At 44.5% G+C, this 27,460-nt stretch overlaps 2 protein-coding genes across 3 annotated transcripts in view; one reads left to right on the forward strand and one right to left on the reverse strand.

Moving 5' to 3' along the window:
* Window positions 1–1,004: 1,004 nt before the first annotated feature.
* Window positions 1,005–27,135, reverse strand: RBM18 (RNA binding motif protein 18). 2 transcript variants are annotated; one of them, XM_075560445.1, is made up of 6 exons: window positions 27,005–27,135; window positions 23,961–24,089; window positions 12,660–12,786; window positions 8,457–8,543; window positions 6,131–6,216; window positions 1,005–2,919 (listed from the first exon to the last, which is right to left on the reverse strand). In XM_075560445.1, the coding sequence occupies exons 2-6, from the start codon at window positions 24,071–24,073 to the stop codon at window positions 2,760–2,762; spliced, it is 573 nt and encodes a 190-aa protein (XP_075416560.1). In that variant the 5' UTR covers window positions 24,074–24,089; window positions 27,005–27,135; the 3' UTR covers window positions 1,005–2,759. The 2 variants fall into 2 exon arrangements, with proteins under 2 accessions (XP_075416560.1, XP_075416561.1); XM_075560446.1 differs by lacking the exon at window positions 27,005–27,135 and adding an exon at window positions 26,489–26,880.
* The window catches only part of MRRF (mitochondrial ribosome recycling factor), a 55,498-nt gene continuing 55,078 nt past the window's right edge, over window positions 27,041–27,460 (forward strand). The window contains exon 1 of the mRNA XM_075560444.1: window positions 27,041–27,228. The gene's annotated coding sequence lies outside the window, so the exon portion shown is untranslated. The remainder of the gene's footprint in view (window positions 27,229–27,460) is intronic.

Consider the following 27,460-nt stretch of genomic DNA (forward strand, 5'->3'; position numbering starts at 1 on the left):
TGGAAAATGGACTAGACGCAGGGAATGGAGGGAGCAGGGAAGGTGCTGCAAGTCCGCCAAAAGGTGAGGGCAACTTAAAATAGTCTTGGAAGAGCTGAGTTGTTCGGATTTGGGTTTTTTGAAGGTGGAGGGTCTGCAGGTGGAGCTGACTGCAGAGAAATGGGAGAAACCAGGGATGGCTATCATGGGGACCTGTCCCCTTTAAGAATGCAGTGGTCGCACACGGGGGCTTTCTAACATTTCATTTATAAGGTAAGCATTCATCCTGTTCCTTACTAGCCATGTAAAACACATCACAAACACATCTGACAATTCAGAAATTAATGTATACATTTTAAACACGATAGGACTCTAGAATACCCGGTTTCCACTTTTGCTGTTGACTTCTGACAAGCTGTGAAAAAAATCTTTCCTCTTCCCAGCATTGAGATGCCAGTTAGAAAAATCAGTGAGTTCAAATGGTTTCCACATTTGAGAAAACAGGAGTTCAGCTTAAGAAGATAATTCATCCTCTCTCCCCAATATGCTCCTTACAATTCATACCCTAGTAAAATTCAGAACCGTAAGTAACACAATCTTAACAAACCAAAGAATAATTTACCCAAAGTACAGATTACCACAGCAAAGTGCCGACCAACACTTAACTTGATTTTTACAAGCACTTTTCCTGACTGCTGTGAGGACCCACTTGTTTGTTCCTTTGAAATCTTTACTTGGAAAGAGGGAATCAACATGGCATAGAACTCACAGGGACTTTTCCAATAGTTTCATTTATAATGAAAAGACCTGGTCTCTTCACAGAACAACAAAAGCAGGTGAGCACAATGGGCGGAGAGTAGGGATGGCGCCTGAGGCTGCCCCTCACCGGGGAGTCAGGCCCAGCAGCGGATAGAAGCAGCAGCCTGCCTGCCTGGGCACACTAGCCCAGTGCTAAGTGGGAACATACCTTCAGAGCGGCAATCTTCATTCCAGTAGATGCATGAGAGAAGACACAACCACAGAAATACTTTCTTGCATTTATTCACACAGAGGAATAAGAATCGGTACAAATAATAAACATTACTTTAAATACAAATAAATAGATCTGGTTTCTAAAGGAAACAACTCTTTATAATCCAAAGGTTTTTTTATTTCTAAATTCCTATTAAAAATAGAAGACTATTTGGCATTAAGTAAAACCTACTCCACCATGATCCTTTGAGGGCTGAAGGATAACATGGTGAATTCTATACTCCAAAAAGTCACTGGAAAAATGGGAGATAGTAATCCCATTTCCCTGGACTACTCCCCAAGTGGAAAGAGAGTTAATTACATTACAGACACAGTTAATAAACACAGAAAATATTTGCTATGCTCTTCAAAGACCCACAGGAAAGTGACAAGACTGTCTCTGAGCCAGTGCGTGAGTTCTGAAACTTCCATATGCTTAAGTGTAGACTCAAGTGTCTTAAATTCCTTTCTGCTCACAGGAAGACTGACGTTCCTCTAATGAAAGCTATGAACCATGGTAGTAAACAGTCTGTAATCACAAGTACGGCAGCAGGAGAAGCAGTGATTCACCTGCTAACGGACAAGGGACAATGGTGCTGCCCCATGAGACAGGCCGCTCGGCACCAAAATGACCACACCTGTGCTGACTGAAGAACTCTCAAAAGCCGCCTCTCTATATCGTTACAATGCTCAAAGAGGCAAAAGGAAAATAATCTAGGATGAAAGAACTATGTTCTATAAACAAAGCATCATTCTCAAAGCCTCTGATGGGCAGTACTTGAGTAGCGCCTGCCCCACGGGCTCCGGGACCCCCACCCACCCCCACCCCTCACACAACAGTACGGCCTCAGACCCCGACACAATTACTAGGAAATGATACATCTGAGAGCTAGCCACATAGCAACCTCTACGTTTTCAAAGAAACCTTGCTTTTCTATTCAGACTGACCATGATACGATTCCAAATAGTACATCCTCATGCTACAAAAACCACCTCATGCAGTAAGTGCAAATTTAAAAGTCCCATGTTAATAGCAACATTTGGTATTATAGAAGGTAGGATTATTTAGGTTAAAAAAACCACTAGAGAGAAAAGCTGTACTTCCAAATGGAACTTCTGTTGTGGTATATAAAGCTGAATTTGTTTGGAAACATTTATCGATGGCAACAATGTTAGGATAGACAGCACGTTCTCCTAGCTGGGATTCTGAAAGGACAAGCAGGGTCCTTAAACAGATGACGGCATTTGCTCATAACCAGCTCCTTGTGCCAAGAACTTTCTCTTTTTAGGAGGAATTTCTATGGTAAACAGTTTGGAACATAATTTAAAATCACCCATTTCCCACCCTGTCTCTTTGCCTCTATGTCCTAAAGACCTTAGCACTCAGGAAAACGACCAGTTTTTCATTTGTCAAAAGCAGGGCATTAGGAAATCTAGTTCTTGATTGGAATAGCAACAGTGTCTGCGCTCTCCATCCTCTCTGGCGCACTCTACCTTCCTGGAGTTGCGAAGCTCAACAGACCAGCCAGTTAGAGCACTCCAGCGTGCAGTTCACAATTTTGGATACAATCCAATTTATTCTGGATGATGCTCAATTCCACACAGGCTTCAGGGAAGAAACAACCACAATAAAATCCAACAATGTTATGTATCAACCGCTAACGTGTGATTGTGCTCTGGTGGATATACCGTTCACATCTAGAAAGGACAAATGCAGAGGTCAGGTGCGGAAACCCAGTTGTTTCTAATGCTTCAGAAATTCACAAGCATCATCTTCGAGCTTTCCAAGCTGTTCTGGAATAAGGAGTAGTCCTTTTTTTATCAGATGGCTTAAAGTAGGAGTAGACAGGTGCTGCGGGGTACTCAGCATCAGGGTTTTCTGCCATCATCTTCAGCTTTGCTTCAATGGCTTTGATTTTGGCGGTGACACTGGAAAAAGGAGAGCAAAGGATCAGAGTGGGCCTGGGTACATTTAGAAAAGGTTTTCCTGGTGTCTCATATTCATGTCGCCAGAGAAGCAACAAAATACTCAAGGGAGTGTTCAGCAAACACTTTATGTACGAGCAGAAGGCAGCTAGTGCTCTCAGGTCACTGGAATGATCAGGTCTGAACCAGCCATGCGGTTTGCACTCAGCCCTGGCCCTGTAAGGGGAAGTTCACCTGTTTTACACTAGCCCTCAGGCACAGACACAGCGTATCACTGTTGTGCTTGTCAGATAGTAGGCGAACTTAATTTTGGTAGGCCCGAAAACCACATCATAAAGTAGGCTTTTGTCCTTTAAGACATGGAGGTGCACCCAGGGTCAGCTACCCAAGGTTGCCCAGCCAGTAAGCAGCCCAGCTGAGCTGTAGACAGAACCTGGCCCTAGAGTCCATTACCCTGCACTGCCTTGTGAATCACTGAGGAATAATGGGGGAGAAACCCACACAGAGCCTTCTGGAGATACCGTAACACTCTCTTTTTACTGACAGATGGGTTAATCGAGACTATTTTAACTACCGGGAGGGTATAATGAGCTGTGCATCTGCCCAACATTCTATGTATACTGTTCATAATCCTTATAATAAAATACAGTAGGGATCTGTATCGTGCATATTTCAGAGAAAGCAGTACATGCAGAGAGCTACTGATTTACCCAGTTTTCACACAACTAACAAGTTGCAGAGCTGGGGAGTCAACCCATTTGTTCGTCAGTCCTTGTCTTTTTCTCCTCCATCAGGCTGGGAGCTGGAGGAGAAGTAGAAGGAGACCCTGCCAAGACTGGGGCCATTGTGATCCATGAGCCAGAACCCACAGCACGTAGGCCAGGGTCTTTGCTGGCCCTCGGTTCCCTTTACTTCCCATTCCTGATGACTGCCAACAGTCTCCGGTCAGAGAGAGGTTATTCACACAGAAGAGGGACTGTACACATGGCCTTTATGGATCCCCAAGAGGGAGTGCCAAGGGGCTTCAAAAGCCCAGGGGGAAAAATTCCACTATCTTTTCATGACATTTTCCCCAAGAGCCCTCTGAAGCCTCCTTGCATCTGCTATGCACGCCCACACTTGTACATGGGCAAGACACTAGCAAACGAATGTGCAATGAAAAGAGGACTGAGCACTGTTCCAGCACCTCTCCCTCACGGGCACAGTCGCTCATCTGTGTGTCAAGGGAACACCTCTTCCTAATTAGGCATGGACATGGACTGTGGGGTCGCAGTGAGCAAGCATCAACTCGATGGCAGCTGAGTTTGTTTTTTATTAATAAAAAAGTAACAAATGGAAAACACTCAGCTACTTGGAAGCAAATGGAAAACACTGACAATGAAAAGCTAAAACCATGTTCATTGTAACATAGAGGGGGGTGGGGTAGGAATAGAAGGACTTAAGTTGGCAGAGAGTTTATCAAAGCATAACTTTTCCTTTATTTCTGGGAGGATAAGACAATAAAGGCAACACAAAAAGGTGCAGTGGTGGCATTTAACTTAAATTAGAAACTATACAATTTATTTCAATGGTCGGTTTTAAAAAAAATCATTTTATTGGGGGCTCGTACAACTCTTATCACAATCCATACATCCATCCATGTGTCAAGCACATTTATACATTTGTTGCCATCACCATTCTCAAAACATTTTCTTTCTACTTGAGCCCTTGGTAACAGCTCCTTATTCCATACGCCCTCATGAACCCTCCTTGATAATTTATAAATTATTATTTTTTCACGTCTTACATGGTCCGATGTCTCCCATCACTCACTTTTCTACTGTCCGTCCCCCAGGGAGGGGGTTACATGCAGCTCATTGTGATCGGTTCCCCTTTTCTCCCCTCACCTTTCCCTTGCCCTCCTGGTATCACTACTTTCATTATTGGCACTAAGGGGTTTATCTGTCCTGGATTCCTCTTGTTTTCAGCTCTTATCTCAAATCTGGTGTAGCTGGATTTGTAAGGTAGAATTGGGATCATGATAGTGGGGGGAGGAGGGATTGGAAGCATTAAAGAACTTGAGGAAAGTTGTATGCTTCATTGGTGCTATACTGCACCCTGACTGGCTTGTCTTCAAGGACCTGGTTTTATCTTTTCTGACTCACCTGGAAACATTTTGGGAAAACTAAACCCTTTTGTCATAATAGAGTCTAACTCATGGCGACCCCAAGTGGTACAGAGCCAAACTGCTTCCTGGGATTTTCTTGGCTGTCATTTTTATGGAAGTTGATCACCAGGCCTTTCTCCCTTGGCAAGACTGGTGGATTCAAATGGCCAAGCCCTAGTTTAGAAGTGGAGCACAGACCGTTTGCACCACCTAGGGACCTCCCTGCAGCAGTCTGAGACAAAAGAAAGACAGCGTTCTCATCTCTGCGGTCTTTTATCCAAAGAGGCATTCCTTTCCTGACTGAAGCCCAGCACATCTGGATTTGAATCCTGACTCTGTGATCCTGGGCAAGATAGTTTACCTCTGCAAACTTCAGTTTCTGAAAATGTCAAGTGAACTGAACAGAACTGCCACCAGAATTCTGTGAGTCTTTATGCCACTTGGACGACACACTGCATGTCAAGCACTGAGCAATGTGCTGCTCCACAAATGCCTGCTATTAACAGCTTCTCCCTAGGCTACAATGAAAGTCCAACTATCACTTAACCTCTCATCTCTCTATAAAACCCTTCTGTTTTAACTTCACTCCAAAGAAGCAATGGCAATTTGTCCACATAGGAACCAAACTGCTATAGTTGCTAATCTGGTCCCCAGAATTAAACTTATTAAACTAAAGTTCTATATAAGAGTGACACATGTTTGGGGAAGAATGAGTTGCTCTCTGGTGTTTGTAACGACAGTCGCCAGAGACCCAAGGTCTTATTAAAATGCTTGATTTTAGGGTAAAGATCGTGTTATCGTTGCTCATTGTATCCCCAGTACTACGTACAATTCTGGCGCACAGAAGCTGCGCTTTTAACAGTTATTGAGTTATTGAACCCTAGCCAAGGTGTACATCATTTTAGGAGAAGAAATGTATTTCTGGAGGTGAACAAGCGAAACCTCAGTAGGTTCTGTTCTACAGTAACAGTCTGCAGAGTGACTAGGACACGGATGAAGGCTGAGGATGAAGAAACGGTTCAAGCGCTGAAGTAAGTGCCGACCATTATCTCCCCACCGCTTCCTTACCTTAGGTTAGACTGGGTGGGCTCGGTGCTGGAGGACGGCTCCAGGCTGATTGGAAGGATCTTATCATTTTTGTTATGATCATATCTCTAAAAGTAAGAGAAAGGGAAACATCACCTTGGTAGAAACAAGCCCTCTACTGTCACGCACACCTTTAGAAACATCAGCCCGGCAGGGCAGCAGCAGCTTAGCTGGAGATGGTTTTAGGGCTGCTTCCCACACTGAATTCATGTAAATTGCACAAAGTCTGGCCTAAATGCTGCACGCTTCGGAAAAAATGCTGAGAAACAGGTTTTCACCTAACCATTACCCTTCCTTAGTTGGCAGGGAAAGAAATTCAACTTCTGAATTTACAGATGGCACAAATACACGGCAGGAATGTCCCATTGTACACTTATTTTATGTGCCACACACCATTGCTACAATATTGATTTTACTTAAAGCACTTAAACATTCTGTTAAATGAGCCAACTCTTAAAGGCCTTAATCGGAAAGATTTAGAAATGGTTTAGAAAACAATCTCAAGTAAAAAGGTAATCAAATTTGAATTTGAGCTGTCAGTTCACTTATTAATTAAAACCAACCCCCCCCCCCCACCAACTGTGTGATGCTAATCATGTCTGTGAGCAAGCGGCACACGACAGTACAAAGGCTGCTCACGATTCACAACATTTGTCACGGCATTTGCTGCACTATTGTAAACCTCGACTAACACACCCCGGGCCCCATGCGGCGTCTCCTGGCGACGCTGGCAGTGCCCAGGAGCACAGCAGAGTCAGGCCGTTCCGAGAGCCAGTTGCGTGGCTTTCTCTCCCTGCAGGCTGTGGGTGCCTGCCACTTCAAGACCAAATGAACCCAGCTAGGGATCACTGGGAAAACAGAACAGACAGTTTGGGAAGCGAATGTTAGTAGGCACGAAAACCTTGCTTTTGGGCCCCCCTTCACTCATACACCTTTTTACCGTGTGTTGAAAATGCAGCTTTTATGTGGGTGCAGTAGACAACACATAGACTATGCAAAAGATGTGCTACCTGACTGCTTTTCTTAAAATGGCTTCCGGTCAAAGTTCACATGTGGATTTTTGACCTGAGGTGGGTTGGTGGCCCCAATCCCTACGTTGCCCGAAGAATCCACTGTATACTTTTATAAAAAGTAAACACGAAGCTCTAGGAACTATTAAGTGCACCGAGACAAAGTGAACGTGAACGAGCCATCTGGCGCCTCTGATCAAAGGCCGTGTCGAGCAAGAGGACTGCTGGGCACAGTCTGAGGGAGACGGCAACGCAGGAGGATGCCTTCGTGTGCCTTTTCTGTGCGATGCAGAATGAGAGCACGGCAGCCAATCTGCCAAATGAGATTCAATTTTCTTTGGCGAAAAAAAGTGTTTGGGACTTCTGGCTGTTTCTATTTTTAATGCAATGTGTCCCAGAAATTGAGAAGGCTTTATGATTACCTGAAACCCTCGGGATTCAAAGTGTCTGAGCTTTGTTGGTCAGGTTAGGCACTATGACCATATTCTGGGTAATGTCTGTGACTTTCTACAAGGCGTTTGTTGGGAAAGGAGCAGAGTCTGAGGAAAAGTCAGGCTCGCACAGCTACAGACTGAAACGTCAATCGTTAGCTGTCGCAAGTCTTTCCCCGGGTCTGTTTGTCAAGACCCCACTGCAGAAAGCGCAGAGAGTCAACTCTTGGCATTGTGCCGGGCCACTCTCATTTCGCCACTGCTGTGCCAGTGGCGATGGAATGGGATTCCCCTTTCCTTCATTAAAAAAAAAAAAAGCTGTTTTCCTAGTGCTTTCTCCCAAGGGACCAATGGCAGGATGAACAAGAACGCTTGCCACTTCTCAATGCTTGGAGTTAGCACAGGCTCTGTTAAGCCCGGCAGGCTCACACCCGAGTCAGTCAGGAGATGACAGGGCTGTGCACACTCAGACATGGACCGATCCAACACTCAAACTCTCCACAGAGGTAAAGAGTCTAATATTGCCTAAAGCAACTCATTTGAAAAATAAATACATTCCCTTCCTCCCCCAGGACAACTCCAACTGAAAAACAATAGAGGTCCGAGTACATCAGCCACATGGAAAAATCAATCAGAAGCAGGATCTGTGGGCATGTGGAAAGAAACAACGGAGAAACTTAATCCTTCCTGAGATGTTTCTCAAAAGAAAACTCTAGCAACCCACGTGGGAAATACAAGTAGGAGAGCAAAGCATGACTGCTCCAGATGTGAAGAGGCTGGGATGCAGGCGGAGAAGTGGACAATTTTGTGTGAGCAAACCCGTTGATGATGAGACTGGATGGTGTCTTTCTGGCCCCTTGAACATACCTTTACTTGCGCATGAGCCCATCGCACCACCAGCTTCTTAGATAGAGCCAGCTTGCCATTGAGACACTGGATGGCTTGTTCTGCTTCCTGCTCAGGAAAGGGATGAAAGTTCGTCAAATGGGCAAATGCCTGACCAGCTGCAGGTTTGCTCCCAGGGCGGCGCTCCCTTGATGGTGGAGTCCCTAGTCACACTGCTTTTGGTAAATAACTGGCAAAGGGCTTACTATAAAAAAGGCAGAATTACAAAAAGGGTACGAGCTTTATGGAGTCCTTCGAGTTAAGAATTCAGCTCAAATCTTGCCTCTATCTCTTGCTTTCAGTGTGGTGTTTGGCAGTTCACATAAATCTTACTGATTATTAAATCCTTTTTATCCATGAAATATGAATAAGCCATCACCTGTGAGTTGGCTGTTTTGAGGGTTCAAAAAGAATCCACTGGCTGTTGTGAGGATTCAAAGAGTACATACATGATTAAAAAATAACAGTGTATCACAATGACTTCACAAATGTCAGTGGTGTTCTTAGTAGGCGGCACCATTCTACACCTTTCTGTAAGACAGCACTTTCTTTTAAAGTTTTATTGGGGGCTCATACAACTCTTATCACAATCCATACACACATCAATTGTGTAAACCACAATTGTACATTCATTGCCCGCATCATTCTCAAAACATTTGTTCTCCACTTAAGCCCCTGGCATCAGCTATTTTTCCTCTCCCTCCCCGCTCCCCCTCCCTCCCTCATGAACCCTTGATAATTTATAAATTATTATTTTGTCATATCTTGCCCTGTTCAACATCTCCCCTCATCCACTTTTATGTTGTCTATCCCCCAAGGAGGAGGTCACATGTAGATCTTTGTAATCGGTTCCCCCTTTCCAACCCAACCTCCCTCCACCCTCCCAGTATCGCCACTCACATCACTGGTCCTGAAGGGATTATCCGCCCTGGATTCCCTGTGTTTCCAGTTCCTATCTGTACCAGTGTACATTCTCTGGTCTAGCCAGACTTTCAAGGTAGAATTCGGATCATGGTAGTAGGCGGGAGAGGAAGCATTTAGAAACTAGAGGAAAGTTGTATGTTTCATAGGTGCTACATCGCACCCTGACTGGCTCGTCTCCTCCCTGAGACCGTTCTGTAGGGATTTCAGTGGCCTACAAATGGGTCTTGGGTCTCCACCCTGCACTCCCCCTCATTCACTATGATAAGATTTTTTTGTTCTGATGATGCCTGACACCTGCTCCCTTCAACACCTCGTGATTGTACAGGCTGGTGTGCTTCTTCCATGGGGGCTTTATTGCTTCTGAGCTAGATGGCCGCTTGCTTACCTTCAAGCCTTTAAGACCCCAGACGCTATATCTTTTGATAGCCGAGCACCATCAGCTTTCTTCGCCACATTTGCTTATGCACCCATTTGTCTTCAGCGATCTTATCATAGAGGTGAGCACACAATGATATATGAGTTTTTGTTCTTTGATGTCTCACAACTGATCCCTTTGGCACCTCGTTATCACACAGGCTGGCATGCTTCTTCCATGTGGGTTTTGTTGCTTCTCAGTCAGATGGCTGCTTTTTTACCAAGACAGCACTTCTATGTCAAGACACAGTATTCTTCCTAGGGGCCCTGCAGCTATTTCCTGGATTCTGCTTCACACTGAGAAATGATAATGGCTTAAATGGACATGGCAGTGAGGGAACTAGGCAGGAAAAAGGAGTGAGTCAAAGAGTCTATGAAGAAGGTGTTTATCTGAGTGACTCTAGCACCTGGCTCTAAGAACCAAAGGCATCCAGACCTTTACTCCATCGGATGCAGGAGAAACAACATCAAAAGAAATTCCTGAAGGTGGATAACAGTCATTCTAAGTCATTTCCAGGAAACCTGACTATACTTTCCTATCCTGCCAAATTTGTTATGTTTCACATTTGGGGTCATACGGCATTCAGCCATGTTTACTGGGGGTGAAGAAGTCCTTAAGGGACAGACAAGGAAAGAAGTCTCAGAGAGCAAGGGCAGGGAGCATCTAGCTGAGGCTGGAGTGCAGTCTAGCAGCCAGTCCTGTCTGCTTTAGCTGGCGAGTGTCTTGTTTGTCTAGAGCTTGCCAGTATGACAGTCAACAAATATTTACTGGGTATCCAATCTGTGTTGGGTATTGGATAGTCACTGGCATTCTTGCTTCCTCAAAGTACACAAACAAAGCTTCATATAGTGAAGCCAAACTTCCAAGGCATATTTTGTTAATTCTGTTAACATCAGCAGCAATCAGATGCCTGTACGGGAGAAATGTTTCAAATCCATTTTCAATGAAAACTGAGGCCAGAAGAGTTTAAGAGACTGCCTCAAATTTAATAAACAAAACAGCCAGAAATAGAAGCTAGGATTTGTGACTGTTAGTCCAGTGTTTCTAAACCAACATCTATCCCTCACCATGACACTGATTTTAGTGGTTCTCCAGAGTCCTCATCATGCTGTCATGGTGGAGGAATAAAATATTTCCAAACACTAACCATTTACAGCATTCTTTCAGTTTCCTTAGAAAACCGTGACCAACTAGAATAATAATGCATCATTTAACTGCCTGTGTTACTTACAACTATCAGAACCAATAATACCCAGAGTTGGTATTACAAACAACACTCAATCTCATCATTTCTCGAAGGCAATAGGGAATTATCGAGTACTCACACAACGAAGTATTAAGCAATGATTAAAAATTATGCTGATGAGTTTGAGGTCTAAGATACGTCTAATAAAATGCACAAGAGTAAAGATGCAGAAAAATTAATATTTAATGTATATATAATGAAAGCTGAATATCACCATATAGAATGTTATCTTGATGTATATTAGAAGACAGTAAAAAGTTATCATGTATTCAGTGATAAAACATGATGATTATGGCTAATGAGTCAATTCTAACTAATAGGGACTCACAGGACAGAAGCGAATAGCCTGGCTGTGGTTCTAATGAAACCCACAGAAGCAGACTGTCACATCTCTTCTCTGCAGAGTGACTGGAGGGTTCCAGCCACAGGCTCTGCAGCCCACGGCTCGCTCACTGAAAAATCATGGCTCTTTAATAAAGCTTGACCAAACCCAACAACCAAACTCACTGCCACCAAGTCGATTCAGACTCAGAGGGACCCCAGAGGGCAGGGCAGATCTGCCCCTATGGGTTTCTGAGACTGCCAACTCATTTTGGGTATAGGAAGCCTCATCTTTGATCTTGGCCGGTGGTTTCTAACTGTTGACCTTGTGACTGGCAGCCCAAAAGGTAACCACTATGTGGCCATACCACCATGGCTTTAGGAACCTTTTATATGCTCTTATGTGTATTGTATGCATAGTAATTTGAAGGAGAGATGGGACAGATATATAAATATTAGCAGCAATTATTTCTGGGTATTTGGCAGATAAGTGATTTTTCTTTTTTGTTTTTTATATTTTCATCTATAATTAGCATATATCACTTTCATCAAAGAAATTATTCAGACACCATTATTAATAGTGAAAACAAAAACAGGAACAATCACTAAATGTGCTTACAAGTGATTCATCACATTGTAGAGTACCAAGCTGTATTCAAATTCTTTTTAAAAAATCAATGCATGCTCACACCCAGGACTAAAACATGAATCCAAGAAGAACTGACCGAACGGAATATTCTCTTCCTCTATGCATGAAAGGATTTCATGGAAAAAGAAAATGACAAGAAAATGGAATTTTCTCCAACGACCTTTTAGGAGCCCTCTGGTATATTCAAATCTGCAAGCCTTTGCTCTGAAACACTGAAAAGGGTACATTTTTTAAGAAATCAAAGGAAAATACAGAGTTTGTGGGTGGCTCACCACAGAGAGGGCTTCTGCACCACAGGGCAAAACTACGGAAAGCCAATGGGATTTTGTTGGCCAGCCACAGAGGGAACAAACGGAGTGGAACAGGAAGGAGGATGTCCATACACTTAATGTGGGCATTCCAAAGCATCTGGTCAGAGAAGAGTCCATTTTGAATGATGCTCAAAAATGCATTTGTTTGCTGATGATCAACTGTAGCACTGAGTGCTACAGGTACGGAGACCAGTCACAGCTCCAACCTCCATCCCTACCCCCCCCACCCCCGAAAGGAATGGATATTCTAGTGGACATGAGGGAAGCACAACAAATTAGGTGATAGTTTGATATGAAAAGGGAGCGGACCCACCATTACCTGCTTGGTTTCGAAGTTAACAAAGCAGTAACCTCGAGGCTGTCCCTCCAGAGCACCTGACTTATGAAAGAGGAAGTCAAATTGCTTTACTTTGCCAAATTTCTGGAGGAGCTTGAGGAGGTGGTATCTGCGGAGAGAGAAAAACCATGAGTATTCTAGAAGGCTTTTCTTGGTTGTTTTGCCAAATAAAAGCAAGCTGTTTATCCCAGTGGTAAAAATCTAACGATGACTCCCCTAGTACCCCGCCCCTCCTCCAAACTGTTGTGTTAGTTGATTTGGCAAACAGTGTTGTTTGGAACAGGAACTAGAATTGTCATGGCTATGTGTCTGTCCAACACAAAAATGCCAAACAAAACCTATCTACCCAACAGCTGCCTGGCCCACAAGTTCCATTTGTGTTTCTTTCAGAGAAAAGCTCAAAAGCAGTGTCAGTTTATTTATTTTTAATTTCTTGGCAACACAATAGTATTTATGAATAAACAGCTTTAACTCTAGTAGAAACGCACACCCATACTCCAAAAGCCGAAGCCTAACCTATCTCAAAACTAAACAAAGCTAGCGAACGAACACATATTCACACAGAACAAACCAACACTGGTGGACTTTTCCAGTAGATTTCATAGTTAGTATTGGACCTAAATTGCACACGGGAGAAACTCTTCCAAAACTCAAGCCACAGTGAGGGGCACTTCTTAACTGCTTTCAAGTTCGATCACTGATGTGGGCTTCCGTGAGGCTGGGGAGGGAACCTGGGCCAGTTCCTATAAATTCTCCAGCCGTGGGTAATTAACCAAGCCTGGGTGCCTTGCACAGTTATATGCTGGGGGTACACAGTCAAGTACAGAATGTAGATAGCCAAGAGAGAGATTTATTCCAGGCAAGACACCACTCTAAGCTCCTGCTTGCCACTGACCCTGCATCCTTTTCTGGGATTCCTTACTCTCCAGCTTATTTGGTTTCTACAGAGCTTCTAAGTTATTCAAACAGATGTGGCCTTAACAGGTTGCTGTGGCCAATCTCAATTCCGACTTCCTGTCATCTGATGTAAGGGTGAGACAAACCAAGAGCTCTCCCGTTTCCTTTTCCTTTGGCCTTCCTCCTGGCATCCTCTGCACTATTCAAATGGAGTCAAGGCTTTCTCTAAACAATGCTGTCCCTGTGATACTAAAAAGGTATCAGCTCACATGCTAAATCTGTTATTACTGGGAATTCTACCCCACAGGGAGCCAGTGAAGTCCTCGTTACAGGCGCGCTTATATTCACATTGTTTTCGAAGAGTAACTCATCAAAATCTGACTCTTGAGTGAGATTCTCCACTGGGAGACAGAAAGATATGAAATGGAGAGTAACTTACACTAAATTTGATACTAACGTCCATCAACATGCAAGTCCATTATCCTGGATCAGGTACCTGACACACTGTGTAGCAAGAAAGACATACTGCAGGTCTAGCGCTGGGCAGGGTACAAGATCTGAAGGCAATGGTCTTGTAGATATTAATCTGGATTTTGGACCTGTTTTGAAAGGGAAAACAACTGTGCTTGACCCCCTACTCTCCAAATTCTCCACTCCCACCATAAGACCTCACTGCTAGTGGGATGCTGAGTGGATATTCAGGGAGTAGGTAGGCACCTCAGGTGCAAATGTCTCAACTTACTGCATTGGTTTTGATTAAGCTGACAGCAAGGAGCTCTCTCAAATGCAGACAGATGAGCTAGGAGGGTCTGTAATTCACAGGCTGCTCCCCTTCCAGCACACATTCCAGCCTCAGCATGGTGCCAGTTGCCATAGAATGGTGGTGCAAGAGTGCCTAAGAGTAACCACCTCCACAAGCACAATCAGGGTCATCTTTTCATTAGCGCCACCCTGCTCAGTAACAGGAAGGTAAGGCAATTGGCATTTCCTAGGAAATGAATTTTAATTTACCAAGAAAATAACAGGCCGTCAGATTATTCTTTGAAACGCTAACAAACACGTTCTGCCCAAGAAGTGCGACCCTAAGACTCCAGGAACACCTGCTTAGGTCTGTGTCTTTCCGTTTCTCCAGGGTTTCTTTTCTTGCTTGATAATTTCAAGAACTTATCGGGACGCTGACACAAAAGGGATGAGATGTTTACTAGTTTGCTTCCTGGAGATGGGGACTGCAGACTCTGATAGTGAAACAAGGCGGCCAACTCTGGCTTTCACATCTGCAAGCCCGTTTATCTGCTGCTGAGGTATGGGGGAACTCATTACTCACCGAAGTCTCTCCTTACTTAATGAAAAGTGGGGCCCAGGCTGCGGGGCGGTAGAGAATTAGCAACACCAGTCCCATATGCCTCTCTGCAACTTAATCAGGTCTTTCTGTCATAGATCTTTAAAAAAGTCTCCCTAATGGTCCAGAAAGCACCCACGGAAACATTACAATAGACACCTACGGGTCAGGAATGCTACAGTTGGCACAGGGATTATCCAATGGAATAAAACCACTAGATTCCTGCCTTCAAGCAGCTCACATTCTAATTAGAAAAGGCAAAAGTGCAAGCAGTTACAAAACGGTGTGATATTTACACAGAGGTATGCACCTGAGTGCCCAGAAGGTGGAGGACTAATGCGTAAGAATGTAGCCAGTGAGGATGGCTTTGTGACAAGCATTACTTGGGCAGAGCATGTGAACATCATGTACAAGGAAATAAAGGTGAAAGAGCCTGACCCATGAGAAGAGAGTGTGCACATGTAACTAACGGTACGTGTGCAGGGGGAGGCCAAGAGAGCTACAGTTGAACAGGAAGGATGTCTGGGGCTTGGAATGGAGATTTTAGTTGGATGACATAGGCATTGGGAAACTAATAAAATGACATTTAAATGTACTCATTTTTAGTAGACAATTTATTTTGGGGAAACTTTATACACTTAAGAGAAAATACAAGGCTAATTCTTAATGTTCTATGCTCCAAGGTAGTATGCATTTTATTAAATGGTTTATCCAGAGCAGATAAACCCCTCAGAACCAATAAGGGGAGCAGTGATACTAGGAGGGTAAGGGGGAGTGGGGAGTAAGGGGGAACCAATCACAATGATTGACATATGGTCCCCCTCCCAGGGGGTCAGACAGCAGAAAAGTGGGTGAAATGAGACAGCAGTTAGTGGAAGACATGAAAAAAAAAAGAATAATTTATAAATTATCAAGGGGACATAGGGGAGAGAGGGCGGGGGAGGGAGGGAGGGAAAATGAGCTGATGCCAGGGGCTCAAGTAGAAAGAAAATGTTTAGAAAAAGATGATGACAACATATGTACAGATGTGTTTGACACAATGGATATATTATATGTATGGACTGTGATAAGAGCTATAAGAGCCCCCAATTAAAAAAAAGGGTCTGGCTGAGTTTCAAGTTTAACCAGCAAAGGCTGTGGGCTGGGCAAGTACACAGTCAAGGCAGTTTTCTGCACACACACCAAGGCATGAAAGCAGCACGGACAACAAAACAAAAACAAGGATGGAAAGAAACAGAGTTTCTTCAGAAGTGATAAGGTTGTTCTCACAGGCTCGTGTCTTTATTCTCACTTGAATGATCAAGTTACATCTCTGGAAAATCATCGGAAGGATAACCTCCCCCGGAGAGATGAAAACTTAACAGACCTCCTCACCCAGGGCCTGCTGTCCAACCCTTCAAAGTGCCTGCCTCTTCCAAGTCTCGAAGACCAGAACTCCAAGTACAACTCCGCACTCTTCTTCAATCTGTACTCTCAGACTCACCCACTGCTCTTCAAGCACACCATCTCTATCTAGGGCAGCGGTTCTCAACCTGTGGGTCACAACCTTTGGGGATCAAACGACCCTTGCACAGGGGTCACCTAAGACCATCGGAAAACACCGCTCCTCTATCCGTCTCCAGGCGGGTCCACCCACATGCACATACGCCCAAATACGAGTACCCAGCCCATGCTACATGATGCTTCACGACAAATATTTCTTGTTATTAGAAATAAATATTTTACAATATATAATTACATAATGTTTTTATGATTCATCACTATGCTTTAATTATGCTCAATTTGTAACAAATGAAAATACATCCTGCCTATCTATCAGATATTTACATTATGATTCATAACAGTAGCAAAATTACAGTTATGAATTAACGAGAATAATGTTATGGTTGGGGTCACCACCACATGAGGCACTGTATTAAAGGGTCTCGGCATTCGGAAGGTTGAGAGCCACTGCCCTAGGGTATACTGAATGGCAGGTCTGGTTTATGGCAGTTTCTCATCCGTTACTTTCATCGTTTAGTCTCTCCGACTCACCTTACACCCGATGGCTAATTTCCCTATGAACATATCACTATCATGTCAGTCTCTTGCTCAATACCCATGAGTCTCTTCTACACGAAACTCCACTAGTCTGAATGATTTTTAAAGCGCGTCCCTGTCTTAATCGGATTATAGTCTATCTACCTGGTCCCTATTTCACTAACATTTAACATGCGACCTCTTTTTGAGTCAAACCCACCCACGGCCATGGAGCAAATTCCAACTCCTAGGGTTTCCAGGGCTCTGTAAATCTTCATGGAAGCAGATGGCCTCATCTGTCTTCCAGAGAGAAGCTCGTGGACTCGAAGTGTCATTCTCATCATCAGTGTCTACTCACCTCCACAACCAAGACCTTTCCTTTAGTCCAAAGGGCCATCCTAATAGTCTGCTCACCTGTAACGATCTTAGGCCTTTACTTATGGTTCTCCTCCCACGTAAATGTCCTTTTCTAGTAGAACTGCTACTGGCTCTGTCTTATCTTAGGCAAGTCTGATTCGCTCCCACAAAACTACAAGCAAGTCTTAGAAAAAATCCTGGGAATTATTAATTCATATCCTTGTTTTACAGAGGAAATAGTTACATCCAAGAGAAATACGAAGCTTATATCGTGACTTAGTAACAATGACACATTAGTTCTTCCTCTTACTATAGGCGTTCCAACTGCCACTGACCCCTGAAAAACAGGGATCTGAACTGCCTGGGCCCCTTCAGATGAAGAGTCGCTTTCCTGTAGCGAGACGGCATGCACAAGTTCTCAGGAGTATCTGTGGAGCAGCAGCCACTTCAAACACTGTGATAGGAATCGTCACTGTTAGACCCTTACCCACCCAGCCCCAGGTACCAGGGGGGTGAACTGCTCACTTGGAGATGACTCATGTCATGTGGCAATTTTTGTGGATTCTTTCATGTGGATATTTTTTGCGAGATTCTCCCAACACTTGAGCTCACCATAGTAACAATAGGGAAAAAACTGGTGTATATGCGTTCAAAGGTCAACTGGATTTTGATTCATACCAACCTTCTCCTTCTCTACTTTCCTACTGTTCAAAAAAATGATTTGGGCCTCATTGACAAAGGAATTGTTTTACAGAGCTGTAGATGGCTTATCATTTGCTGAGTGTGTGGATGAAGAGTTATATGGAGATTTTTCTTAGAGAAAATTTCAAGTGGGGTACAAAACAAGACTGGCCAGAAGCTGATACTAATTAAAGCTAGGTGACAGCTTTGTGGTGATTCACCTTATTATTCATACTACTGTTGCAGATGTGGATGCTCTAGGCAATGGGAAACCAATAAAATGACATTTAAGGTGACCTACTTTTGGTGTACAATAGGTTTTAAGGAACGTTTTCTTTATACACTTCATAGAAACCACAAGGTGGGTCTTGAAGTTCTGTGGTATGTTGGAAATTTTCTCTAAGAAAACATAGATGAAAATCCTTTTGGCCTGACTCCATGGCTTACACTCATAACTATTAAACAGCACAGCTTCCCAGCTGAATCATATTACTACTGCCTCTTATTTTGGGAAACATACAAAACTGTTACCATAAAACCAACTTGATGTATCCACACCCATTCACAGTGCAGTGACTCTTAATTTGGCTTTTTTTTTTCATAGCACATTCAAAACCAAAAAAGCCAGTAAGCAACCCTGTTAGAAGAAACCAGTGTGGAAAACAGCTAATGTCTAAGGAGAGCAACATGAACTTAAATTTGGTTGGCTTCTAGGTTGAAGGTACCAGTCATGGTATTTAGAGGTGGTGTTTACCCCAGAGTGGAACTGGGCCTCACAACTTAAAGCAGCCCTTAAATTAAAATATTTAGACTAAGATACTTGCAGTTGTAGCTGTTCAATTATTTTGAATATTAGATCACTTGTGCCAATACCATTAAAATTAGGTGGTGGGAAATTAGTCCTATCATTAACTATGTCAGAAACCTGAGCCAAGTCATGTAACCTTTTTTTCCTACAACACAGGGAAAAGAAAACTGTTCCACTTACCTCATATGGTCGTTAAGAGTTTAAACACAACCAACTCATACAATGTTACAGCTAGAAGGAGTGATCAGATCATTTAGCCGAGTGTTCTTTTCTATGCAAGATGTATGAGGTACAAATTGGAGGTAAGAGGAATCAGAATATCATAGAAATCTGCTACCTCCATAAATAAGAGTGCATCACCATTCCCTCAAATCCAAGTCTCTACGATCTATTTAGTCACACAGAGATCCCTAGTATCTAGCATGCCCCTAAAATGGGTCAGTTTTACAATCACAAACCCCACTGTATTTATGTTCATTCTGACTTATAGCAATATTATGAGACAGAAGATCTCTGTTCCACAGTGTTTCCAAGACTATAGATCTTTACAGCACCAGACAGCCTCATCTCTCTCCAATGGAGCAGCTGGTGGGTTTCAAGTGCCAGCCTTGTGGTTAGCTGCCTAATACCCAATCCACTATGCCATCAGGTTTCCTTACCACACAGTGAAGGACAAATAAATAAGAAGCAGAAGGCTAGAGAGTTAGGAATGTACTTTTGTTGAGAGGAGACTCATGAACAACCTAGTATAACTTGAGCAGGGATTAATTACTGACTGGCAGATATTTACAGAGAACTATTAGAAACTAATTAAAAAAAACCCTTCAGACAACTGAGTGGAAATGTTAAACAATTGTTGTCTCTTTACATATTCACAGGAATTCTGGTGGCACTGGCACTGTTGTTAAGTGCAGGATTGTTAGCCACAAGATCAGTGGTTCAAATCCACCAGGTGCTGCGAGGGAAAGATAAGGTTGCAGGATCCCATAAAGAGTTATAGCCTCAGATACCTATACGGGTCACTCTGAGTCGGAATCGACCTGATGGCATCGGGGTTTGTGTGGTCTCCATAGCCCTCTGACCATTCATGAGAGTAACTATCATTTTTCTTTTAAGAAGAAAAGGGAACATCTGCAATATGTGACAGGCTTCAAAAAGTTTGGGGGAAAATTCCATTCTTTCAATTCTATTTTTCCAGGAAGTTTGTGTAGCTCCCTTCAAAAATGCTCTGTAGGGAGTGCTCCTGGCTGTGCTCCTTAGAGGAGTGGATCACGGGTGCTCTTCTGCAGCATTGCAGGAGAGGTCTGAATTACCAACCGCCAGGTTAGCAGTTGAAGGCAAACTGGGCCCCCAGGAACCTATTTGTAATAGAAGGTGCATTCAAATCCGTTTCCAAAAGAGATCAGGAAGAGGGGTGGTAAGTAGCAGCGAAGAAAAATAAGAAGGGTCTGCTGACAGAGAAATGGTCACCAGTAGTGATGTATGGGTGGAAGATCAAATGTAAATCTTAAAAAACCGGGAGCGTACTCTACAAACATCTGTTAAGAGTCATTAGCAATTTAGATCCCAACAATATTCCTCGGCTTGGACTACAAGCCAGTGACCATCTTTTCACATGGTAAGTCAGGTCACCTTTCAGTGTTTGGAATGGAGGGCATTTCAGTAGTTAGTTGCTGAGGCCCACAGTTACTGCATATCCTCGAGTACAACCAACCTGAATATCCGCCAAGGCACCTAATTTTACCACAAAAGCTGCATTAAAAATGTGCTGAAAAACTTGGCTTATACGCGAGTATATACGGTATCTACATTTCTGTAAAATGTAAGCCTAGAATAAAGAACTATAGTTATGCACTTCAAAAATTTGAAAAAAACATATTTGCACAAGATAAGCCTTACCTAGGCTTACTAGAATAATAAGTTGTTTTTTTTTGTTGGGGGGGAGGGACTGTAATTTAGGTAGATTAAATGAGGTGATGCTAAATATTTCATGGTAACGAAGTTATGATGGGTAAAAGGATTGTGTTACTACTTAGTAAACTGGGTTGTTTGAAATATTTTAGGATATGGAATTCATAGGAAAAATAGTAAAAGAGATTACCTGGTGATACAGAGGTAGTGATCTGATGTTTAGTGCCTGATGCTTACCTTTAGCCTGATGTACAGATTCACCCAGTGGGAGCTTTGACCCAATGCTCGTCACTGCTCGCACTGACGCAAGCATTCATGTACTCCAACTTATGACATAGCCCACCTTCCCATCAAGCAGCAGGGCGCAATTAGAACAAGAGTTTCATTACAGGGAAGTGCAGATAACACAACAAACACTGTTTCCACACTTTAGATTTCCATTCAGACAAGCAGAGGTGGGAATGGAAACGACTACCTGGGGTGAACTGCCTCATAGCCTGAGTTTTAGACAAAGGAAATGGCTTCTCTGATCAACAGACACAAATCGAGAGGTTGGGCGGTCTATAAAGATTCAGCCTCAAAGCTATGAACCATAAAAAAGAACAGGAATAAATATACGATGCACATTCCAGGGTCCCTGTGAGCAAAGTAACACGCTATGGGGGCAACACATAATACATAGCATAATTTCTTTTTTGTGTGTGTGATGATTACACAACTCTTAAAATATATTTAAATCATTGAATTATATGATAAGACTTATATGTCAATGAAACTTAAAAAAATCATTTTATTGGGGGCTCATACAACTCTTATCACAATCCATATATACATCCATTGTGTCAAGCACATTTGTACATTTGTTGCCATCATCATTCTCAAAACATTTGCTTTCTGCTTGAGCCCTTGGTGTCAGCTCCCCATTTCCCCACTTCCTCCCTGTAAACATAGTAATTTCTACAGTGTCCCAAACACATCTGCATTTAGCTGACTTGGGCTTGAGGACTTAAATTTGCTGTCACGATTACGAAAGAAGAAAAGTTAATATTCCCTTCTTCTTTCCCAGACTCGATCCGGCAAAGGGAGTAGTTTCTAGAACTGTTGGTATACTCCGTGCTTGTTTGGGCAGTGATCTCGGGCAGTTCAACCCCTTTCCCTTTTACCACCTCACCTCCAGCATCTACCCAGCTTCCACCTGACAGGGAAAACCAACCACACTAACCCCACTGCTATGGAGCCATTCCAACTCCACAGTAACCCTACAGGGCAGGACAGAACTGATGCTTAGGGTTTCCCAGACTGTAAATCCTTCTGGGATTTAATCTTTCTCCCAGTGAGGCGGCTAGGAGGTTTGGACAGCCCAGTCCAACACTTGGTCCTCAACACCACCAGGGACTCTCCCAAACAGTGGGAGGAAAAGCCTCTCCATTTTCTCTGTTAGGAAATTCCTTTCCACTATAATGGCTGTGATGGAAAGAGTGGGGAGCTGGAACAATTCAAATAGTTTTATGACCTTGGGCAAGGCATTTCCTTCTCTTGGCTCTCAGTTTTCTTAACTGTAGAGAAGAGAGTTGGACCCTATCAGTGGATTTGAAGCATGCACTGCAGAACCCTGGAGGTCCAACAGAGCCTCATCAGGGATTGCGAAAGAAAGGATGTCAACTAGCAAAAGACTTCAGGTGCACCTCCTTTCCCCTTTAATCAGAGCAGCTCTGGGCTCTTAGGTGTAGTTATGCAGCTTCAGATAATGTTCAGGAAGAGAAAACTCCTTAACAGGACACCTGGCACACAACAGGAACTCCTATCACTCAATGAGTGAAAACCAAAGCTGGGATGATGTATAAGATCTTTCCACTCGCCAGCTGATCGTGCCTGGCTATCAAAAGGTATAGCGTCTGGGGTCTTAAAGGCTTGAAGATAATCGAGCGGCCATCTAGCTCAGAAGCAACAAAGCCCACATGGAAGAAGCACACCAGCCTGTGTGATCACGAGGTATCGAAGCGATCAGGTATTAGGCATCATCAGAACAAAAAAATCTTACCACAGTGAATGAGGGGGAAGTGCAGAGTGGAGACCCAGTGCCCATCTGTCGGCCACTGGAGATCCCCTTGCAGAGGGGTCTAGGTGAGGAGATGAGTCAGTCAGGGTGCGATGTAGTACCGAAGAATACAGCTTTCCTTTAGTTCCTAAATGCTTCCTTCTGCAACCCCCCCCCCCCCACTACCATGAACCGAATTCTACCTTGCAGGACTGGATAGGGCAGAGGTTGTACACTGGTGCATATGGGAGCTGGAGGCACAGGGAATCCAGGGTGGATGATACCTTCAGGACCAGGGGTGTGAAGGGCGGTACTGGGAGGGTAGAGGGAGAGTGGATTGGAAAGAGGGAACCAATTACAGGGATCTGCATGTAACCTCCTCCCTGGGGGACGGACAACAGAAAAGGGGGTGAAGGGAGATGTCGGACAGGGCAGGATGTGACAAAATAATAAATTATCAAGGGCTCATGAGGGAGAGGGGAGCAGGGAGGGAGGGGAAACAAAAAGAGGACCTGATGCCAAGGGTTTAAGTGGAGAGCAAATGCTTTGAAAATGATGAGGGCAAAGAATGTATAGAAGTGCTTTACGCAATTGATGTATGTATAGATTGTGATAAGAGTTGTATGAGCCCCTAATAAAACGTTTTTGTTTTTTTTTAAAAAAAGATCTTTCCACTCGCCCTTGTATGGTCCTGTAGATGCTTAACCTTGTGCAGTAGTTACAGTCAAGCGCTACCTCTGTGCCTGTTTTGCGGAAGCACCAGGAATTCCTCTGCTTGTTCTTTCATCTTCGGCAGCGGTTTTCACCCCTTTCACAGTAGCAAATGAAAACAATTTTATGGTTGGGAGCTCACCACAACATGAGGAACTGTATTAAAGGTTGCAGCATAAGAATTGTTGAGAACCACTGTCTTAGGGAAAAGTATTCCTCATCCGGATTTTAGAAAATAACTTCCTGCAATCCCTGGGCACAAAGCATCAAATAGTTGGCAAGGAGAGAACATCTCTGACAATGTAGCAAGAAGTAACTGGTACATGATTTACAGAATACTCAAGTCCGTCTTCCTACAGAAGACTCTAAAGTAAAAAAAGTGACATACTAACAGACACCACAATCTCTTCAAAGCTAAGTTAAGACATAAATATAAGGTCCAACCCTTGAAAATTCTGTGCATATAATCACAGCAAGAACACCAGTTTTTCAGGCACTGAAGAAAGGTGACTTAAGACTTACTCTGTGATTTTGGGGTCCAGGTTGCCGATCCATAACCGATGCCCTTCCTGTAGGGAGCCCTCTGAAAGGATAGATGCATTCTCCAGGGGAAGAGTTTTGGTTTCTGCTTCCATCAATCTCTATGCAATACTAAGGGAAATGTGAACATTCAGGGAGGAGAGCAGCAACACTGTGTGAACATGAGACTTCAAATTCAGTGCAATAAACATTTATTCAAGGAAGGCATGCACACTCTGCCGGCCCCCTCCTCCTACCCCTGGGCAGTCCACCAAAGTCCTTAGTTATACCACAACCAGGGTCCCAGCATCCATTCCCTTGGGATAGATCTTCTGGCAGCTAGAACACAGAAGCTGCCATTCAAGGTGAAAGGGGGTAAGACTCTGTGTGTAGATTCTGTGTTGTCCTTCTCCCAAGCCACAGGCTGACTGGCAGGAGGCCAAAGTCTCTATTAAGCATGGCATGATATTCTATTTCAACAACCAATACCCAAAATAAGCCTTGGAAGCCACCAGGAAGAAAGTCTTAGAGGCACTAAAGGGAGCGGCAGGTGGAAGAGTGGCAATCTATCTCCTTTCCCCATGGAAGAGGGACAATAGCAAGAGGAAGATGCAGTAGAAGAAAATTTCAGTGCATCAATTTCAGAGTTAGACACGAAAGCACCTTGTGTGACTTGGCGAATTACCTGAACTTTGTAGGCCTGTTTATTCTGGAAGTTGAAATAATAATAACTATTTTACAGGGCCAGAATGAGAATTCAAGGTAGTAACCTAAAAATTCACTAAAACTGGACCAATCAATCAATACTAGCTACCATCATATTTAAGGAGCCTGGTGGCACTTTTGGGGTAAGCTTTGGAGTATTGTTGGTTCAAAATCACCAATTGCTCTGAAGGAGAACAATGAAGCTGTTTCCATAAAGATTTCTAGTTTTGGAAACCTGATAAAGGATTGCTATGTGCCAGACTACATTCAATGACAGTTTTTAGAATTATCAATGTTTAATACTTTGGGAGAGTAGGATGAAAGGACTAGCCTTCACCTTAGCTATCCAAATTCCACCACTTATTAACTTTGAAACCCTGGTCAAATTACTTAACTATTCCATGCCTTAGTTTGCTCATTTGTAAAATGAAGATGATACTTCACAAGTGTTGTGAGGATCCAGGGAGTTAGTATCACTAAAGCACTTAGAGCACATGGCACGAGAAAGTATTCAATTAAAGTTAGCTATAATCTTAGGTAGCTTTAATTTCCTTCCTGAAATGTCTTGTCTCACAGACAAGACAGGAGCATGCAGGTATGATGAAGGTAGTAGTGGAGTGATCAAAAAGCTTGATCTGAAGGCCTGGTTTGAAATTTTGGCATTTCCACTGGCAGTCAATTCTAAGTTTGTTTTCTCATCTCTGGATAATTAACCATGCCCTGCTTATAGCTTAAGGTGGCGGAGAGGATAAAGAATGAGGTGGTATATTGAAAATAAAGTTTTAGTAAATGCCCAATGTGGTGGAAAGACAGGATCAAGGCAAGCTGTCCTACACCTCTGCTGGAGAAAAGATGTGCCCGACAGACCCAAGGACTCAGCGATCAGGGTCATAAGAACTCTTCATAATGAAGGCTCAGCATAATGAAGACAGCCACCACCTCTTAGTCATCTCAGCACATCCTGTAAGGACGTAACCCCCAGGAGGTTCCAGGTAAATGTTTGCTGGACGCAAGCAGCTACTTGCAGAGGAGGGTATTTTTCTCCCCCCCCCCACCCCCTTCAGGGGTTCAATTTGCTCAACACTGTGAGACAAGCAACTACCTATCGCACTATGTGCTGGAAATAAGAGAATACGCCACAGTTCTTGCTCTCCTAAGAAGGCGACAGAACCCTCAACTCAAAATCCCAGAAGAGGAAAGAGGAGAAACATTTAGTCTGCCCTGCTTTCCTTTCGTCCTACTTTCTTACAGCTTATTCATTTAAAAAATATCCACTAAACTTCTATTTTCTAGGCATTGTCTAGGCCCTAGGCAAACAGTGGTGAGTAAGCAAGGTCTTTGTCCTTAGGATGCCTGTATTTGGGAGGAGTGGGCAAAACAGGCACATAAATGAACACGATATACTTAGTGATCAGTACTGCAAATCCAGAGACTGGGATTGAGTGATTTAAGATTGAGTGAAGAGGGAAACTGAGACTTGACTAATAGACCTTTATGATCCACTCACGTTTAAAACCATCAGCCACTAAATCAACTAAGTGCCATGGAAAGAATTCGGGATTCCAGTGCTGGCCCTTCCACCTAGTGACTGTGTCACTCTCAGCGGTCCTCTACTGGGAAAAGCTTTCTCAATGACCGTGTTATTCTCTCCCACTGCCCCCCCCCCCGCCCCACCCCCGCCTTACTCTCCGGCCGTACAACGCTAATCCTGTCTTTATTTTACCTTTTTGTTTAGTGTTTCATCTTCAGCATCCCTCCCTGGAATGGAAGTTCTAAATGGGCAGGGGTATTGCTTATCCCGATTAAGGTCCACTGGCCTGGCTTACCTTGAGGCTCAATATTTACGGAGTGAACAAATGGAGCAGGGCACTCACTTCACGGGGTCCCTCAGTTTGTTTCCTAGAATTACCCTAATTTCATGGGTCGTTGAGACAAGACGTATGACAACTAAGCACTGGGCTTTCTGAGGCAACGGCGGAGGGCGATGAAAGACGGCAGTCTCTACCGAATTCCTCTGGGTTTGCAATGGCGACCACCCCAGGGCGCAGAGAGCGCAGAACGCCCCGCGCCTCTCCACTGCAAACCTCTCCCGACCCCCCGCCGAAGGCCAGGAAGCGTCACCCGGGGAAACGGAGTGCCCGTGGAGCAGAGGGGCTGGTGCCCCCAAACCGAGGGTCAAGCCAGGGATCCTCGAATTCCTAGCTGCCGGGGTCACCGGCCTCCGAGCGTTATTTCCGGGCCAGCGGCGGGACAATCCGGGGCGGGGCCTGAGCAGCCCGGGCGCTGCGGACGCCTCCGCTGCGACCCCCGGCGGGGCTGGCGCCCGGCCGCGACCAGCTCACCTCGCGGCTGCGGCGGCGTCCCTCGGCTCAGGCCCCCACGGCCGCTCCCGACGGCACGGCTCCGCGCTCCCCTCCGGGCCCCTCCGTCTCCACGCCACCCGCGGCCAGGCCACCCGTGACGCGTTACGCCCGCGCCACCGCGCTGCCTCGTGACGTCACGCCGCGCACGCCTCCTCGGGCGCCGCCGGTCGCGTGAGCATTTCCCTAGCACCCGGGCGGGACGGGTGAGTGGCCGCGGAACCACCCGGAGGCGCGCGCGGGGCCCGGGTTCCAGAGACCCCCCGTCAGGGCTCGCCGGGGGCACCCCTGGGTGCCCAGTGCCCGGCTCCGGACCGCGATCTGATTCGCGTTGCCCGGCTCGACCTTTCCGGCCAGGGCGCGGGACCTGCGGCCGCCGAGCTACCTCGCGCGCTGGCCGCGGGGCCCGGCTCACCAGCTCGGAATTTAGTGAGCCAG

This window comes from Tenrec ecaudatus, chromosome 10, assembly GCF_050624435.1.
Source record: "Tenrec ecaudatus isolate mTenEca1 chromosome 10, mTenEca1.hap1, whole genome shotgun sequence".
Taxonomy (NCBI): Eukaryota; Metazoa; Chordata; class Mammalia; order Afrosoricida; family Tenrecidae; genus Tenrec; species Tenrec ecaudatus.